We start from the raw sequence: 19,838 nt of genomic DNA, 5'->3' as shown, positions 1-19,838 counted from the left end.
CTTGAGTTGGAAGGAGCTTCGTTTCTTGGCCAGCACTATTCTCTCTCAATTATGTGTTCTCAAAACCATTTCCCGGTGCTTAGGATATCACCTTAGATCATTTATCCATTGATATCATTACCCGCGCACATGCAGGAAGATCATATTGATATCATTTTCTACAAAAAATCTCATAATATACAAATGTATTACGTCGTTAATATTTTTGAATTGTTCCTTTATTAGAAAGTAAACATATTCAAGATATAAAATATTTTCAAAACAACATTTTTCAACGATTATGAAAACGATTTCACGTTTCTATCTTATACTCATTTTCTACAACCGTTCAAACATGCAAATCACTTGATATACTCACTGACTTTTCTCTATTTTTACATGTCAAAGTACCAAATATAATGATATTGTGACATATATTATTAATTTATAATTATTATATTGACTAGTTCTTGAGTAGGAACACAAAAGTCTCCATATTATTTACACAAATTACACCATCTCATTTCCAATCTCTGTTAAAACGAACAGAAATTGTGAAAATTGTGAAATAATTCTCCAAATAATGTTTTATGTTGATTCCAAAATTTATCGAAACTATATATTTCAAAATGTAAGGAATAGATAATAAATTCTTTCTAATACTTCTGCCGAGAAATGAAAGTTCTATTTTATTGTTTTTATCAAAATTAGGGAGGGAAACAGTTTTGGGTTTATCCTGTTGATTCTCTCCCAATCATTAATTTGATATTGTGATTGTTGAATGAAATAAATAAATGAAAAAATCAATATGAACTTTTTGATCTGAGGTAGGCTTTCTTTATTAATTCTGCATTTTGATCTACATCACTCTAATTAATTATGACTAAAGAGAAGTGTGTAAAGAGTATTATTTTCTTAGCTTGTCATTAATATTATTGTCTTTCTTCATTAGAAATAATACATGAAAATAAGCTCAAGCTCTTTTATTCATTGTAAGTAACACTTTACTAGTGTTATAGTGACAAACGCATTTATGCCAACTTACCTGTTCTTTACCTATTCTTATTCTAAGATAGCTTAACTTGGATGAATAATAATATGCACCATGAATTACTGATCAGACTAGACATGAATCACTTTGGACTACGAAAATATCAATTGAAGTGCTGTAAGAATTAAAGAATTGTATTGTGAAAATAATGGCGTCGAATGAATAATGTATATTCAATAATAGTGATTGGTAGAGAAATTTGTGTATATTATCTGATTATTTTGTAAAAAGTAATAGATGATGCAAAATCAATTATTGGATATTATACACAGCCTTTGTCAATAAAATCAAGAATGAAACAAAATCGTATTATACCATATATATTTATTAAAAGATTAACAATAATTCAGTCATAATAAAATTTGCTAAGCTGTATTCTATTTGATGTAATTTGCGCATTTTTGCACAGTGAATTCAGTACGTATAGATAACGTAATCTGTTCTAAAGCCTCTCCTATCAATTGCATATTGGTTGTCGGCTTGACATTCATAGTAGCCTGCATCCTTCTGGGTGGTTGGATCGATCTCCATTTTCGATTTCATCGTATCATTTCCAATGGGCCATTCATGCACCTGAAATATGAACATAGTTTTAAATTGCCGCAATAGTATTTGAAAAATTTGCTTCCAATGTTGAAAATGTGGCTCTTCGTTTGAAAACTTGTGCCTTGAGAACTTTAGGTACATTTTTGGAATTGAAAACTTTTTCAGCTGCTTTATCATTGCTTTGTTTCCACTGTTGAATTGTTGTAGATCTGTACCTCATATTTTTAACGATTAGTAAGTTGGATATTATGGGTTGTGGTAGATGCTTAAATTCTACCCCCATTACTGATCTTTGAATAGGCCTAAAAATTATTTTAAATGTTCCAATAATTTTCAATAATTCCGTATTATCTATTCCACTTCACAATTGGGGTCACATGAGAAAAATCTAGAATTTTGCTCTCGCATTTTCTTGATAATCTTGCATACTTACATGAGATATTTGAATTTCGAATGACATTTATAAAATATATAAATTCTAAAAATGAGAAATAATCAGATACGTGATAAGATATTCATAAAAATCCTACATACTTTTTTTAAAACCGACTAAACTAATTAATAGAAAATTATTCCTGTAATTTTAGGGATTTCATTAATTTTCTTGGAGGATCAAGGATCTTTTTTATGGTTGGTTATTCTACTAATGTAAATATATTGACTGAATTCGCTGTTGATTATCGGTTAGCGTTTATTTTCCATTTTATAATAAATATTATTCCAGTTATGATATTCCGGTAATAATTTCGTTTTGTAGGTAATTAATTGAGAAGCATTTTATAATTTATTGAAAATATGAATCGTGGAAGAATTTCCTTTGAATTATAGTAATTAATTTCATGGAATCTTCAATACAAATAGTGAGGAGTGGCTATTGAATATCAATTTTAAGTAATTTCAGTCAGATGATTATTATCATAAATCTGAATATTTAGTCCCGCTTGCACAAATTCCTGTTAAAATTTAACCGTGATTAAATGCCACGAGAACCAATCAGGGAACCCTTCAACCAAAAATTCCTTCTCTAATTGGTGCTTGTTACCATTAATCTTGCTTGAGTAATATTTAACAGGCTTTTGTGCAACCGGGCCTTAGTGTTGTGTAGAAATTATGCTTCTATGAAAACATGTTGTGTACGTTTCAGTGCTTACCTGAAAAAATTTATGTGCGTACAACTCAATTCCATCTTTGAACCATGTTATGTGTGGTCTTGGCAAGCCTTGCGCCATACAAAAAAATGTGATCTTTCTTCCCAACATATAGTCAAGTTCAAAGTGTGAAGATTTCACAATTCTTGCTCCCTGTAATAATAAATTTTAGAAATTGAGAAAACTTTTATTATCAGGAATATTCAACATTTTTAGATTTCTCTACAAAAGATATTCTCATTGAATAGTTCAAATAGCGTCTCCAAGTGAGTCTTATATGAAACACAAATATATCAAAATAAGTTCATCAGGGTGTTTCCATCACCGCTTCTGAAAATCAACCCTTTGAATTCAAAGTATGTCTTATAATGAAATAATAATGAGTATCGCTTCATCCGAAAAGTATTTTTCCAGCTTTTTATATTAAAATTATAATTCATCGCATGAATTGCATCACACTGTACAGCTCAACCAAGAATTAAAAATATAATTAATCACATGATGACATGAATTGCATCACACTTTACAGCTCAACCAAGAATTAAAAATATAATTAATCACATGAATTGCATCACACTGTACAGCTCAACCAAGAATTAAAAACCAATCACCTTTTATTCTCTATCGTATAGATTTTTTCAAAAACCCACAAAAATACGTATGATTCTTATTTGCATTGTGATTGTCTTAAATTCGCCCACTTACAAGAGTCGTTGTCGGTCTTAGAAGACTTGCCTGCTCCTAAAATTGAATTGAAAATACCGTCTTGAAAGTAATCGGAAAACTATTAAGATTTGGTTCAATAAATTCAGTAAGGCTAAAGAAATCTGCCCAAGGCAGCATCTCATTTATTTGTTATTTTGTCTGTATTTTAATATTCATTTGAATCTATTTTATTTTGATTTCTTACGTCCTTATGGTTGTAGTAGCTAGCACTGGCCGGATTTCTGTGCTGAATCTGAATGGGCATGCGCGAGCCATACTGCCCCCTCCGCCCCCCTCTCGGCCCCTTGCCACCTCTCCCCCCTCCACCACCACCCCTGGCAGCGTCGCCCTGCGTCATCAGCATACTAAGCACGGTCGCCATCACCATAAACATCATCCACAACGCTTCTGGTGGCTTCATCCTACCACAAAACAAAACAATCTCATTCACAGAACAATATACCATACTATTTCTTATTACATTTCAGTTTAGTAACACACTTACCCTTACCACCTAACTCATAAAGGTAGGCCTCCCAGATGAGGCCTTGAATTTTATTACATATCATGTTTATGCGTTTAATCTGATTCAATGCGCTCTATTTGTCAACAACAGTTTCAAAGTGACGTATACTAAAAGAATCGATTCAATATGTGATAAATTACTGCCAACTACCATGGTTGACGTTTTTAGAATAAGTTGTAAACTTATAGTAAACTATATTAATAATTTCTAGGAATAGATGTACAAGTTTTGAAAAATATCAATTCTCTATATTGTCATTAATATTATGTTAGAAGTTATTCAGTAATATTATTGGTTGTTCCATTTTTACAATTTTTAAACCCAAGATTGATGAAATCAGGCAATTAAGAAATTAAATACCTTCTTCCTTTCACAATCATGACTGATCTTTATAATGAATTTAAACTTCACAACAATTATTATGCATACAAACAGCAGTTCAAATTCAAATAAATATCGCTTTATTTGGCTATTTCATTCTGATGCAAGTGAATGAATTTGATTGAATCTTTTAACTCGCTATTTTTTTCAAATTATTGAAAACCGTAATTATAAAGAAGCAGCATTATAAGACCATATTAGTTGTTGTATAAATTAGAATTGGAACCGTTTTGGGCGTAAGCCTGTGGTACTCTTCTAAAAATTGTGTAATTCTGAATGGTTAAATGAATAAATATTGACAATAATAAGAGTGTTGCAACATAATTATTATTCACACGTTATCATTTGATGCTTTGCTGCACAATACTAGAGCTGTCTACTGGAATAAAACGTAGAAATAGTTTATTAATAGTGAATGAGAAGACGAAGGTTCAGTAGGTACATGATCCTTCATATTATTAGAATAATCATTTGAGAAAATAATATTGAAAACTTCTTGTAAATAAATTCAGGAAAATTTTACCAGTAATATTAGTAAAACACAGATTTAAGCAGTAATATATTTATAATTTGCATTCCGATATTCCCAGGTGTTTAAAATTATTGATAGTTTGTAATATGATATTAAAATGGGCAACCTACCTTGTTATAGACGGCGTACCATGAAAAGAAGCGCGGCGTAATTGATTGCAAATTGGCGGTTATTTGGCCGTCGGCTCGGGTGCTGGTTGCTGGTGCCTGCTTGCCTGCCTCTCTTGGTGCGCGGCTGATAATTTATGGCTTTTTAAACATTAAAAATGAATTGCAAAGACATGGCTTATGTCTCAGCGCGGGTGAGCCAATGAGGTGGTCGCTAGCCTCGATGCCCCACTCTGTTTAGCAGTGCCAGTGCCTTCATCAACACTTGTCTCTCCATTCTAATCTGCAATCAAATAATTCATCCTGTCCTCCCCTGCCTCCCTCCCTCTCTCCCCACTTCACAGCCACAACATACATTGTTTGCCTCAACTATCCCACTCTATACTTTCATAGACCATACGTAGTCAGTGGAGACAGAATGACCTAATTTGGCCAACAATTATTTTTTGCCATTCTGATATCATATTTATGTTGAGATTACGTTTTTACTACTTATCAGGTAGCTAGCTAAGTAGTAGTCACTATGGGTGATTACTTCTCTAGATGTGTTTTACCAGCTCCTAGGACTTTTGTCCTCCCGCTACCACTGTAATACAACCAATTGAGATTTTCTGCTTGATTTAGAATTCTTAGTTTTTTATTACGAATGATGTCCATGTAAGCTGTTCGCTTGTGCGTGGGTAATAGTTGAAATTATCATGGCATCGGCGGGATTCAAATCCACTAACCAGCTGGGGCTAGCAGACTGAAGTATAAAACTCCAGACCACTAAACTAACCTGGCCAGCTAAACATTATAAAATAATATCTGAACAGTCTAATACAGGATAGGAGTATAATATTTTCGAACTATTATCTGAATTACTTGAGTTGATATGCTGGAGTAAGTTGGACTTTCCAGACTGAGTTAGACACTAATCGAATAACATTTCTTTAGTATCTTTGATATGTGTGACATGCGCAGTAATCTTATTTTTAAAACTGATAAGAAGCGTTCTCTCCTGCTACAAAACACAAAAACTTAGATGAACAAGTAAAGCACACGACCGCATATCGCTGACGATGACGGCAGCGGAAAAATTCTTAAGCCATGGTAATCGGACATTCAAGATTTTCAGTAATAAACTTGTAAAAAATGGAACTCGATTTGTCTTGAGCATTTTATCATACTCTTAGTTGAACGTTTGATTTTGAATGATTCTGTTGACTTTTCTATTTTACTATAATGTCATCTTTCATGAAATCGAAAATACTGTACATTAAAATTGACTAGAAACATACAGATCGAATAAAAAACTTGATTGAGATTTTCACCACAGCATAAATACAAAATAAAAGATGAACTTCTATGTTACGTAGCAGGCTGAGCGACGCATTGCAGAATAATTGAATGCTAATGTTAATGCGCCACCAGCCCCCTCCCCCTCTTCCTAGGCATATAATCTTCCACATTCACATTACACTCCTTAGCCTCCTCTCCATTGTTAGTATGCGAAGAAATTCATTTACAGAAGACCATTGTTTGATAATTTAGTTCAAAAGAATTTGTCATATATCCAAATTATAAAAGTATAGGCCTAATATTCTATTTGTAGGTTCTCTTCAAAGCGGTCTTAATAAACTTAAATAGAGCATTCTGAAAAATAAAGAAATTTTTGAAAATAGAGCAGTTTGAATTTGTTCAAAAGTTTATTTGTTTGGCACCCAATCGGAGTGTATTGGATTGGTCAGTTGCCAGAGTTCCCCTTGCAGAAGAGCCGTATTAGGGGAGCGCAGTCTTCTCTCTTGAAGGATGTGCACCAACCAATTTTACAATCAACTCATCTGTTCAATATCTAACAGGAAGAACTTCATCATCACTATCCAAGAAATCCATTGCAGCAAAATACCATTGCACCTCACTCAATTCTTCACCTTTATCAATCATTTTGATTGAGCAATACAACATTTATTTGAAAAACGATTCACTACTCCCTAGTGGCAAATTTATAAGTAATAGTAGGCTAATGTCTCATTCCGATTATTGTTGTAATATTAGTGCTTGATTTCGACATTCCAAAATACTATAGTCAAGTTGTAACTGGTTGACCACCTATTTACCTATTTATTAGGGCATTTACCTCCACAATCCCTTCCCTTTGATTAGCCACGATCCAAATAAGGTTATTGTCTTAATTAGATATACCTCATGATTCAAACACAAGTATTTGATTCGTATGAGCTTCTTCCATCGCCAAATTCAAGATAGTTCAGTATGGTTATTAAATGTTTCTTCAAAGTAGAATATTCCTTATCTATTCCACTATCCAATACGAACTGCAAGTTAATCATTCGTTTTGAACTATTTTGACAATACAGTCTAATTTATGAATTATAATTATTAAAAACTAGTACTCACTTGTGGAGCGTTTTCGGATTTTTTAAAATCCATTTCAAACACTGCTGTCTTCATTTAGTTTTCATTGGCAGGTAGGAAGCGGTTGGCTGGTATCGGTGGTGTTGGCAGTTTTACTTTAATTTATTATTGAGTGAAACAGTTTATGGGACTTCAAGTTCAGTTTGGTACTCGTTAAAGATGTTTTGTGGATCAGTTTTTATATGTTTGTAGAGTTCAGCTCCTTTAGTTTCTATGTGTAATATTTTTAAATTGCTGTTGATGTCAGTGTATGTGTGGTTGTTTTTTATTAGATGTTTAGCAAAGGTTGAATGTGGATTGGTGGTGTGTTCTTTATATATTTTATTGAATCATCTACCTGTCTGTCCCAGGAAATATTTTGGGCAGTTTATAAAAATGCTGCATTCAAATCAATGCTCCACAGACTAAATAACGGCCCCTTATCAAGCACAGACTACGACACTGAATTAAATACAATAAAATACTGAGCTAAAGCCAATGGCTATGAATCTAACCTAATTGACAGACTTCACCAAAAAATTAAAAACAGTCAAAACAGCTAATACATCTCACTAACCTACTTCAGTAAACATTTCAGAGATCAGGTAAATATTTTCCACATGCTCAGCTTTCAAGATATTTTATTTGTTCAAGTATAATAATTGTAAACTACTTAAAAATATCAATATTCAGATTATAATCTACTGTAGAATTATAATAATCTACTAAATAGATTATTATCCACTAAATAGATTATTATCTACTAAATAGATTATTTTCTACTATATGTTGACTCAAAGCGCCTCAATAATGTAAATTATTGTGCGAACAACTGTAATTAAACAAGCATCGTAAATTCAGTATTTCTCAAGCTTGAATTCCTAAATACAACCTCATTTTGTTTAAATCCTAGTGACGAATATAATTTTGAAAATAGTATATTCTAAGGTTTGTAGCAGTTTTGGGCGAATGCCTGTTGTTTTTACCTGATGTATGTAGTGTATATGAGTTTCATTCTTATGCATGCTATCCATGAAAAATATAAGTTTAGTTTTTATAGTCTCTTGAAATAATGTTTCTCTCAGTTGCTTAACCTTTATTAAAAAATTCTTCAACTCATAAAATTTGTTTTAGGGAGTTTTCATGTATGTTGACAACACTGTCGAATATGGACATCTCATCGATCCTTATTCATTTGATGCTAATAGAAAGCATCCAAATATGTATGAACTCACCAACAACAGATATGACTGGGAGCAGCGATACCTTCATCCTGACTACGTGAAAAATCTTGAACCAAACGCAACAATTGCTCAGGTTGGTTATGTCCTTTCTTATTCTTAGTCAGAAATAATTACACAAATAATGGAAGTATACAGCACAGCTATAATAATGTTATAGAAATTAACCTACTCAACTATGGTCACCCAAGTTCTAGAGTAGGTGTAGTTTTGTAATGTAATGTAATGTCATGTAATTTTATTCAATTCACAATACAAAACACAAGATACATTTACATAGACAACATATCTAAAATCAAATTTGTGAATATTTTCCCCACATAGACGGATCTGTGTGTGGGGAATGAGTAAAAGTACAAGAAGTAGCCTATAATAAAATAATAAGTATAATATATCTATTTATATATGAATGATGATAATAATAATACCAAAGAAAAATCCTATCAGTAAGCAAGGTCAGAGAAGAAATATATTGAAGAGAAAAGAAAACTATAACTTTCCATGTAACGCTTAATAGATTAAAATAAAAGGAAAACGAAAGAAAAAAATATAAAGGAAGAAAATCAGCAATAGATGCAGATGTGAGAGAATGTTAGATGGAAATTAATGGTGACAAAAGATTTCTCGGTACTGAGAAAGGCAACAAAGGAGATGATGAAGATCCAAGCTATTCGATCATTATGAATATGACAAAAAAGCGAATTCAGATACATGGTAACGGTCGTCCAACTGAAATAAAACGTAGTTTTCAGGCCTAAGTCAGCCTAAAGAAAATGTTCCTATCAACCCAACTCTGTATATCTGAGAGTAATGATTCGGTTATATTTCTGTAAACAAAGCCTATTGGTATTTTGTTGATTAAGTAATTACAATAGTATGGAAGTTGATGCCTGCATATAGTGAGTTTTGTGAAGTGTATGTTAAATCTATTTGTGTTATTTGCTCGAATGTTGTAGGGAGCTGTGTGAGTGGTAAATAAATTGCTATGTTTATCCAAGTACAGAATTACACTTTTAATGTAAGTCTGTCTTAGAGTTGGAACCTTTAATTCTAGGAAAATTTCTCTACTTGAGTAAATTCGTGGTCTTCCCAGGGCCGCTCTTATCATGTGCGGAAGATAAAAAGCTTTTTTACATGAGAATCGAAAGCAGCACCCCACACCTCAATAATATATTGGAATAATGAATGTGCATATGCGAAATAAATTTTCCTATTAATATCTATATTTCTTATTCTATTTATTTTGTAGAAGATATAGATCAAATACATTAACTTCGAGCATAAATATCCTACGTGGTTTGACCACAAGGTGCTGGTCAACTACTATTCCTAAGTATTTCATAGTTTGTACTCTTTCCAGTGTTTTTATCTCCTGTTCCTCATTTACCATGTTTATACAGTTTGCATTCTTATTCAAATTCATAGTTATTGGTGGTTGTCCGGTAATATTAGGTGAAAAGGTTATGTATTTTGTTTTTTTCAGTATTGAGGGTGAGAACATGATCCTTAAGCCATTTCTGAACTGTTTTTAAATTACTGTTCGTATTACTGAACGTTTTAGTAGTAAACAACAAAAATAAACTTTTTAGCAACTAAATTACGACATAGCAGTCAGGTATTTATAAATAAAAGCTTTTAGCTTCTACTAATGTGAGTAGTAGTAGTAGTAGTAGTAGTAGTAGTAGTAGTAGTAGTAGTAGTAGTAGCAGTAGTAGTAGTAGCAGTAGTAGGTAGTAGAAGCTAATAGCTTTTATTTATAAATACCTGACTGCTATGTCGTAATTTAGTTGCTAAAAAGTGATTATTAACAAGCAGTTCGTAATGGAAACAAACATTGAAGAAAATAAACTCTTAGGGCCGGTTTCCGAGCTCAGAACTCAGCTAAGTTCTTGACTTTAAACAGCTGGAGTAAGAAAATTGGCTTTCCGAAACTGGGCGTAGTCACAGTTTTTATGATAATCTTTATTTTCTCATTTCTATAATTGGAAACGTTTTTCCTTGACGAAATGAAACATTCCTACAAAATCAAAAAAAGCTGAAACTTTACACTATTTTCTCTTTAATTTAAGTCGTGCTCAGGTTTCTAGTTTTTCAAAATTTAATTTAAACGTGGACTGAGACTACGCCCCGTTTCGGAAAGCCAATTTGACTCCAGCTGTTTAAAGTCTAGAACTTGGCTAAATCCAGAGCTCGGAAACCGGTCCTTAATGTATGTGTGGGACAAAAATGGATTAATAGAAGGTGAACCCAAACTAATACGCAAATTGATATGAATTTAACACATTTAAATAATTTTATTTTTTCATAAAATGTTTCAACTACGTGACAATAGTACGGTAGTAGGCTACTATACGTACTGTTAGAGGGGTTTCACACCAAAGCTGGGCCGGGCCGAGCCGAACTGAGCGGAATCCGCGTGCGCGCTAACTATGCAGGATCTAGTTGGGAGCATTCAAATAAACGCCGTATGGTGTTTTTTAACTAAAAAATGTCTTAAAAAGCGATTCGGCAATCGGCTTCAGTGCGAACGCAGGCTTATTCCGCTCGGTTCGGCATCGCATCGATCCGGCTCGGCCCGGCCCGGCCCAGCTTTGGTGTATAATCCGCCTTAGTACGGATTAATAACTATCTATACATAACTAATAACGGATCTGTACAAAATTTCAGGTTAATCAGTCCAGTAGTTTGGACGTGATGATGCATCAAACATAATTTTCCCATCCTGTACTAAAGGAGACATTCTCTCCGTTAATTTGATATAAAATTATTACACATTACGACGCCCCACGATTCTGAGAGAAGTGATATTCAAAAGAAAAACAAATCTTCGCGATGTTTCCAATTTTGTCATAAAAGTTAAATTTCCTTTTAATCCTTCAACCCTGAAACTTTTTTAGCACTACTAGGATATCGGGGATGATATTCTACATCCAATACTGACGTTGAATTGGGAATCTGAGAAAGATGCAATTTACAGGAATTGGCAACCTTGTAATTTCTTCGGATGGAGGGCCAAGTCTCAACTTATTTTACACAGACTATAGGTGAATAGGACATTTTTAGGCTCACCAATCTATACTATAATAAAGTGAATAACTGGCTCATATTAGTACAGGATGGGAGAATTATGTTTGACGCATCATCACGTCCGAACTACTGGACTGATTAACTTGAAATTTTATATATATATATATATATATATATATATATATATATTATATATATATTCTTAATTAACCAAGGATATTAATCAATATAAATAGGTCTATTTTAAATTCTTCAAATTTTCATCACGTCAAGTTTTGAGATAGACCCTTGCGGACCACGGGTTACCTGCTAGTCAATAATAAAGTTTTGATCAAGGAATAAGGAAGTGTTATTTTCATCGATTTGCAACATTCAGAACAGTACTGAACTGTACTCTGCATGACACTCCACAGCGTTTTCGGCCGACTGTACAGTGCATCAGTCAGTCTATCAGTGACTTTTGACTTAATGACTTAAATGAGAAAGGGGCTGAACAAATTATAATTAAATAAAAATATCGAGATTTACAATTTATTGATGCAAATATAAACACATCAAAGAATGCGTTTTCGCATTGCGGGTACATAAAAACAAAAACATTAGGCAGATTAAAACAGTTTATCCAATATGTTGCTTATTTGAAATGACCCTGAATAAAAACCGGATAAGTAAGGTGTATAATATTAATTTTTCGTGATAGGTTATTATAACTACTCTAAATACTTTTGTTACCAAATATATCATAATATCTTAGAGCCTGTTTGATTGAATTCTCCTACTGGCTTTAATTTATTTAGTACCTATGAATTCTAAATGGATGATTAATTATTGATTCACAAGGATGTATGATAAAGAGAATCCAAATCAAATAATATTCTAATCATGTTTAGAAAAAAATCAGTGATTGGAACATATAAATCTTGAAATTATTTCAGATATCATTGACACTACGAAAACTAATGATTTGAAGCCGAAATTAGTAAAATAAATCAACAGTACAAATGTATCATTATGAAAATTGAAAAATATTCACCACTTAGTATTTTATTGTTTGAATTCGCTGAGCGGTTCGCTGCACGGCGCGCTGCGCAGTAAGTGCAATTCACTTCGCTGTTCGAGGTTCGGTTCGGCATGTGTGGACATACCTTAATAATGAATATCGCAAGAAAACCTACTCGTTTCGATAGATCCTATCGATGCACGGCACCGATAAAACGCCGAATCGATACACGATATTTATAGAACGCCACATCGATACACCAACCTGCATCATCCATCACTAATACACCACTCTTTCACTGGGTAAATTTCAACTCTGTCCTTAATTAATATACAATTGGCTAGTTGACGGGAGTGTCAAAAAATTCCCGTACCTCAACAAAATTCCCTTACATTTCCCGCCCAAATGAAATTCACGTACGATTCCCGGATTTCACGGTTTTCCCGCCACGTGGACACCCTGTTAAATAATATTAAACTACATCTATAGTGTGGTCCACGTTATAATGGAAGTGGATAAAGATAGAAGAATAGCAATGCCGATTATCTGCATTAATTAATTATATTTCTACACTCTCAAAAACTTAATTGTCATCGTTGTGGACCTAGAAAAGGATAGTACAACCGGCTTTGTCGAATGATGGACAAGGATAGCAAAACCAAAGTTGATCAAATAATAATGATTACTGTCATTATAACGTGAACCTCACTATAGTTTTCCCAGCCCTGAGCAATTCAAAAAATAAAAATCTTAATACTGAAATCACTCCATCCACGCATGTTGCGCGTCATGTCATGGCCCAAGACAAGCCCAACAAACCAGACACCTTTTGGGGGAAATTATACCCACATTTTCGTGAAATAACAATGATCAATGTTCTCACCAACGAAATCACCACTTGCAATCGATTGCAAGTGCAAATATTTATAAAGGTGTCACTTTTTGTAAGTATATGCTGTAGTATTTATCAAAATAAATAGACTATGGAAATTCCAGTCAACTTATGGTTAGTTGGTGAAATTAATTATTAGTTTAAAAATAACAAAATTATTATTAATAACCGACCTATTAAAAATCAGAAAGTGGTTAGACATGAATATTCTTACCCTAAATATCAATAAGACAAAATGTCTGCCTATTTTCACCTGAAGGGAGGCGGAACCAGGGGGGCGTGAACTGCGCTTGCATGTGTGTGGTAAGCCGCAGTCGACTACCTGTAACTGCCGTATTGTTGAACGCGTGGAGGAATTCAGATATTTGGGGGTTATCTTGAATAATAAATTGAATTGGGTACCTCACATCCAGCAACTCAAAATTAAAATAAGATGATTACTGTACGCGTTCGGTCAAATTAGTCGGGTGTTGACTGTGGCTCAGTGCAGAACCGTATATTATGCGTATGTTCAGTCCCTCCTGGAATATGGCATCCTAGCATGGGGTGGTTCATCTTCAGCTGTTTTGAAACCTCTTTCTGTTTCACAGAAGGCTATTATGAAAAAATCCTCAAAAAGAGTGCAAGATATCCCACAAACATACTGTTTCAAGATTTCCCCGTTCTTAATATAAGGCAGCTCTACATAAAGTGTCTTGCAGTTTATATACCGTATCAAAAACAGGAATATTTTCACAAACATTGAACATGACTATCCGACTAGAAATAGACTACATATAGGTATTCAGATTCCCAGACTCATCCATCACCTAGATTCATCCAACTCGTTTTACCTGGCTCATTGCCTCTACAGTAACCTTCCCTGGGATATGTTGCACTCCGAGGGGGCCAGCATTGCTGTCTTTGAGCGCGGGTTGGGGAGGTGGCTGCTCAGCATTGGCGCCACATGATGCCAGAGAACAATTAATTAGGTCTCCATATATCTAGTCAATCATTGTTTTCTCCTTTAAGTTAATCTGAAATTTCCAAAATTCCCCTCTTTACATTCTTCTCCTGTACTGGTTAACATAATATGATAGGTTTTAATAGAATATTATTTTATCTGCACACGACAACGTAATTCATAAACCCATAAGTTTTTAAATAACATGTTGTATTCTACTCTATAGTGTGATTATAGCCGTTTATTTTTCAAGTAGTAATGATTCATATATACAGACATTTTACTCTAGTGTTAAGTGCTATGCAAATTGATTTATATTGTACATGACCCTCCTTACACACAGACTCGTTCTAGGTGAGGAGTATTATTCTATGAAATTATTGTAAAGTTAACATTTCAAATGTTTGTAACGTGATGCTTTTTGAGAATAAAAACTTTTTCATTCATTCATTCAAAATGATTATAATTTCAAAAGGAAATAATTATTGTCATGATACTAAGTTCTTGGTGAACAATATTTTAATATTGAAATTTATCCAATCAATAATTTTTCAGAAATTATTCTATTTACATTGAACATTATTTATCGATTCATATAAATTTATTATTCATGCCAATGAATTGTTCAAAATATAGATTGAATAAAATGAGAAGAGGCCTGTACTGTATTAATGTTCGCAAAAGTATTCACATGTTTTCCATTTGTGGTGGATAGCCAAAATTGGACCGCAAGCTGCACGGCGAATTTTAATCAAAGGCTCTGATTGGCTGAAAAGTTCAGCGTTCGGCGAACGGCGTGGAAATCGGTTAAAAGAGCGGCTAGTGGGACGACGAACGGTTCGGAGAACTGCGCGGCGGTAGTTTAACAGCTGAGTGTTATCGTTATGAAACATATGGCTTATGTTCGCAGCACACGGCTCGATACACGGCGGATTGTACGATTCGCCACGCTGTTCGAGGTTCGGTTCGGCATGTGGGAATACCTTTATATCCATTTGAGGTGTAGTTCCGTATCTGGTGTAGGTATTATCGATGTTGAAATTATTGATAGTAAATCAAATCACACTAGGTTTTTCCAGAACCAAATGCTCTGTTTAATATAATTATTATTATTATTTTTTTTTTTTGAAGGGACGGATTCAAAGGTTCAAAGAACCCCACACGTCAACCGAAGCTTATTGTGTTCCCCAAGTAGTATGTTAGTTAGGCAAACCAATACCTGTGTCCTTTACAAGATCCCATTCATCACCTTTTTTTTCTTTTTGCCCCTCCGAAACTTCTCAGAATCAAAAGCTTCATCTCTCCCAAGAAGTTTTGCCTGAATGGCCGCCCTTCTTTGAGCAGTGGTGAGGTTTGGTCTCTCCACCCACAAACTCGTGACCTACGTGAGTTCCACTCCTGGCCTTCTTGTAGGTCCTTCTGCTGAGGGAGGGGATGTTTAATATTAGTCCTGTCTCCAGTCAATATAGATATGAAAAGGGGGTGTGCTTTTAATATTCAAATTCATTTATTTGCCATAAAATAATACAGATTGATAAAATAAATATTCTAACTTACAAAATGGCACTACCGGCAAAGAAAACTTGTGCGCCGGCAGTGAGTTCGAACAACTAGGTACAGCAAACATGTCAATAGAAAGAAAAAAAGCTTATTCAAACCACTAGAATAACTAAAATTATGGAAACCAGGTCCCATCTCAATACTTACAAACGATAAGACAAAGTAACAAAATCACAAGCAAATGACAAACTTAAAAAGACCAATTCAAGGAAGCCATGACAATTTTTTTTTAATTTATAACACAAGAATGAAACACCACATAATGGATATAGATAATTTAAAATAAACATTTATCCTAATCCAATCCAGTATAAGATTCATTATGGATTTTGTAATTCTATTAATAATGAATTCAGTTGGGACTCTATTTATAAACAAGTAACACTGATATTCAAACTGACGTCTACATACACTTAAGCTGGTAAAGTCAATATCAAATTGTAATGGATTGGAGGGACGCAAATTATATGGATTATTCCTTAAGTTGAATGTATCACTATTCTTATTAATAATAATATGATTCTTTTAACATATGTTTGCCTCACTGTAAGCACCTGGAATTCTTGAAAAAGAAGTCTACTAGGGTACAATCTTGGCCTGCATAATGCAGCTCTGATAAGGTGTTTCTGTAATGTGAATAATTTGTTCAAATGGATATCATAAGCAGCCCCCCATATCTCAATTCCATATTGGAAAAGTGATTGCGCATAAGCATAATAAATCTTTTTCATTATTACCAAATCAGCTATCTGATTTAGTCTATAAAACTTATAAATTAGATATTTAAGCTGTCTGCACATATATTCAATATGAGTATCCCATTTTATATGATCATCCATCATTAATTATATCCAAATATTTTTAGGATTTCACCTTTTCAATACAAGGGCAATCACATTCCACATGATTTAACAAAGCGTGAGAATGCATTTGTAAAGACAAGGTTTGTACTGGTTGACCTATTTCAGTAGGAGAAAAAGTCATAAATTTAGTCTTCTTCAGGTTCATGGTGAGTACATGTCTATCAAACCATGATTTTACAATTCTCAAACCCTCATTTGCATTGTTATATACATCCCCCCATGACACACCAAAGAAAACAAGAGCCGTGTCATCAGCAAATGAAATTACTATGCAGATAGGTATTTTCAGATTCAAAAGGTCATTAATATAAATCAAAAAGAGCAATGGTGAAAGGACTGTGCCTTGTTGAAGACCAAATACAGAAAGATTTTTCAAACTTGTTTTACCATTAATTATCAAATATTGAGAGCGATCCGTTAGATAACTCGCAAACAGATCGTTTGCTATGCCCCTAACTCCACAATTATATAATTTTTGCAATAGTATTTTGTGTGGTATGGAATCAAATGCCTTTGCAAGGTCTAAAATAACTGATAGTGTTTTATGCTTGGATTTGAAATTGTTATTTATGATGTTAGTTAAGTGGAGAACAGCATCAGTGGTTGACTTACCAGATTGAAACCCATATTGATTACTATGAATGAATTTTATTTTATCTAGGAAACAAACTAATCTAATTTTGATCAATTTTTCAAATATTTTTGAAAAACTACTTAAAAGACTTATAGGTCTATAATTTCCAGGTTGTGTATGATCACCAGCTTTGTGAAGAGCTATCACTTTTGCAATTTTGAACTTTTTTGGGAAGTAGCCTGATAGAAAACATTTATTAATTATATATTCCAACGGTTTAACTATGAACTGAGAAATTTTTTTCAAGAACACCCCTGACATACCATCAACACCTGTTGCTGCATTGTTTTTCAAAGATTTTATCACATCAAGTATTTCAGTGCTGTTAGTTGGGTTGAAAAAAATGCTGTTATTAGGACTGGGGGATAATGAGTCAGGTATTTCAATATTATGGATATCATCCAGGATTTGACTCGCATATTTTTCACCATTTCTTGTGAAATGATCATTCAAAATATCTGGATCTATATTTGGCTGAACGTGTTTTTTATCTATATTAAGCATTTCATTAATGCTTCTCGATATAGTAAGTCAACCTGTTAATGAATGTGTCAACCAGGGAATCAATATCATCAGCACCGCTGTAAATATCTTCCCATGTTTCATTCTCTAGGTCGGAAATGATACAGGACAAATTCATTTTAGTGACATTACTTATAGGACTGGTTTTTTTTTTGTTTACTTGGCTTTATTAATATGTAGAGAAGTAGAATAATGGTCGGTTATGGATGTTTTTAGTATTGCACCAACACCAACGACCTCACCATCATTGACAGTATCTTGTTTTAAAAATACATGATCTATACAATTATGTAATCTTGTAGGTTTATTTATGTAGGATTTATACCCATTTAAATGCATAACACTTAGATATTCATTTTGTGAGATTGGTATTATCTAAAATATTCAAGTTCATATCACCAAATGATTACAACATTACGTTGATTTTTTAGAGATTTCAAGTGATTATCCAGACTAGTTATAAAGTTATTTATAGATAATGAAGGAGAACGGTACAAAGCGATTACTGTGAGGTCATAACCATCAATATTGCAACTGATACTCAGAGGATTCACATTATCAATCATAAGTTCCTTTAAATTAAAAACTACCGATTAATGTATAGACATACACAGACCATCACTTTTTGAGAATTTAGATGAAGCATTAACTTTATTATAGCCTAGTAAATTAAAATCAAATTCAGAATCTTCACAAATCCAAGTTTCCGTTAAAACGATTAAGTCAAATTTTATTTGTGAATTATATTTATACAGTTATTACTATCTTGCAGAGAATAACTAAAAAAATCATTAACTTCAAGTGTTTCATAAATGTCCTCAGACAAATCCTGATTCGGCATAGTAAATCAATAACCAAAATTAACCAGATGAAGAATCAATGTTTGCTATCTATCTAGATGGTTTCAAGGTCCATTGCACTTCTTACCGGTATCGGCTTCCTACCTTCTTCCTTCCTCACGAAAATTTTTCCGTCTCTAACCCAAACGAACTGATAGTCTTTCTGAATCGCTAGTTTTCGCGTTTCCCTGAACAATTCCATTGTAGAGGGGGCCAGATGCTGATAAGCACACACTCGACCATCAGCCAAAGATTGATTCACCATCTTAGTTGAAATACCTGGACCTCCAACATCGCGGCTCGCAGCCTGTTTGAAATAGTTCAACCAGTCTTCTTTATCTTGTCTGCGGACGAATTTGAAAACAATGGGCTTGATCTGATCCTTTCCCCTTGATGGTAATCTGTGCGCGGCACTGAGGCCCTTCGAATCAATTGGATTCTTGATAGCAGATGATATTTTATTGAAAACTTCAAACATCGATTCATTAGTTGTTTCTGTAACGCCGGTAACAATTACATTCTCTCTACGAGTATAGCCTTGCATATCGGACAGTTCACTTTTCAACTTCAAATTTTCATTTTTCAACGAGTCAACGTCTCTCTTCAAAGATTTAATTTCCTCCTTGCAAGTGACAAGTTCGTTTTTAAATGAATCGAACTCATCAGACATGAATTCTATAGAGACTTTCATAGAATAAAAATCCTCTTTGAAAGTAGGAGACAGTTCAGCACTTATAATTTCTCTCACGACATTAGAAATAGCCTGTAAATCCAATTGAGAAAGCGATTGTCTGTTATCAGCAGTCGTTGCCCTTGAGCCATCCTCAACCGCCTTGAGGCAGTAGACAATGACTGCACTGTTGACTGTACTGCCGCTGACGCAGCGATAGCCGACGATGCGCCCGACCCTGTTTTACAAGTTATGCACTTCCACTTGGCCTTATTTTC

The 19,838-nt window shown here is 33.7% G+C and overlaps 2 protein-coding genes across 2 annotated transcripts in view; one reads left to right on the top strand and one right to left on the bottom strand.

The window, feature by feature from the left end:
* LOC111054404 (procollagen-lysine,2-oxoglutarate 5-dioxygenase) overlaps positions 1–19,838 on the top strand; it is a 56,700-nt gene that overhangs the window by 29,153 nt on the left and 7,709 nt on the right. The window contains exons 11-13 of the mRNA XM_039422846.1: positions 3,651–3,840; positions 7,947–7,974; positions 8,504–8,686. Of these exons, the coding sequence (XP_039278780.1) occupies positions 3,651–3,840; positions 7,947–7,974; positions 8,504–8,686 (401 nt within the window). The remainder of the gene's footprint in view (positions 1–3,650; positions 3,841–7,946; positions 7,975–8,503; positions 8,687–19,838) is intronic.
* Positions 1,335–5,260, bottom strand: LOC111054405 (immunoglobulin domain-containing protein oig-4). The gene is made up of 4 exons (XM_022341442.2): positions 4,979–5,260; positions 3,635–3,851; positions 2,728–2,877; positions 1,335–1,603 (listed from the first exon to the last, which is right to left on the bottom strand). The coding sequence occupies exons 2-4, from the start codon at positions 3,848–3,850 to the stop codon at positions 1,445–1,447; spliced, it is 525 nt and encodes a 174-aa protein (XP_022197134.1). The 5' UTR covers position 3,851; positions 4,979–5,260; the 3' UTR covers positions 1,335–1,444.

This window comes from Nilaparvata lugens, chromosome 3 (assembly GCF_014356525.2).
Source record: "Nilaparvata lugens isolate BPH chromosome 3, ASM1435652v1, whole genome shotgun sequence".
NCBI classification, from domain to species: Eukaryota; Metazoa; Arthropoda; class Insecta; order Hemiptera; family Delphacidae; genus Nilaparvata; species Nilaparvata lugens.
The sequence above is the reverse complement of the archived record's forward strand: the minus strand, read 5'-3'. Positions and strand labels throughout refer to the sequence as shown.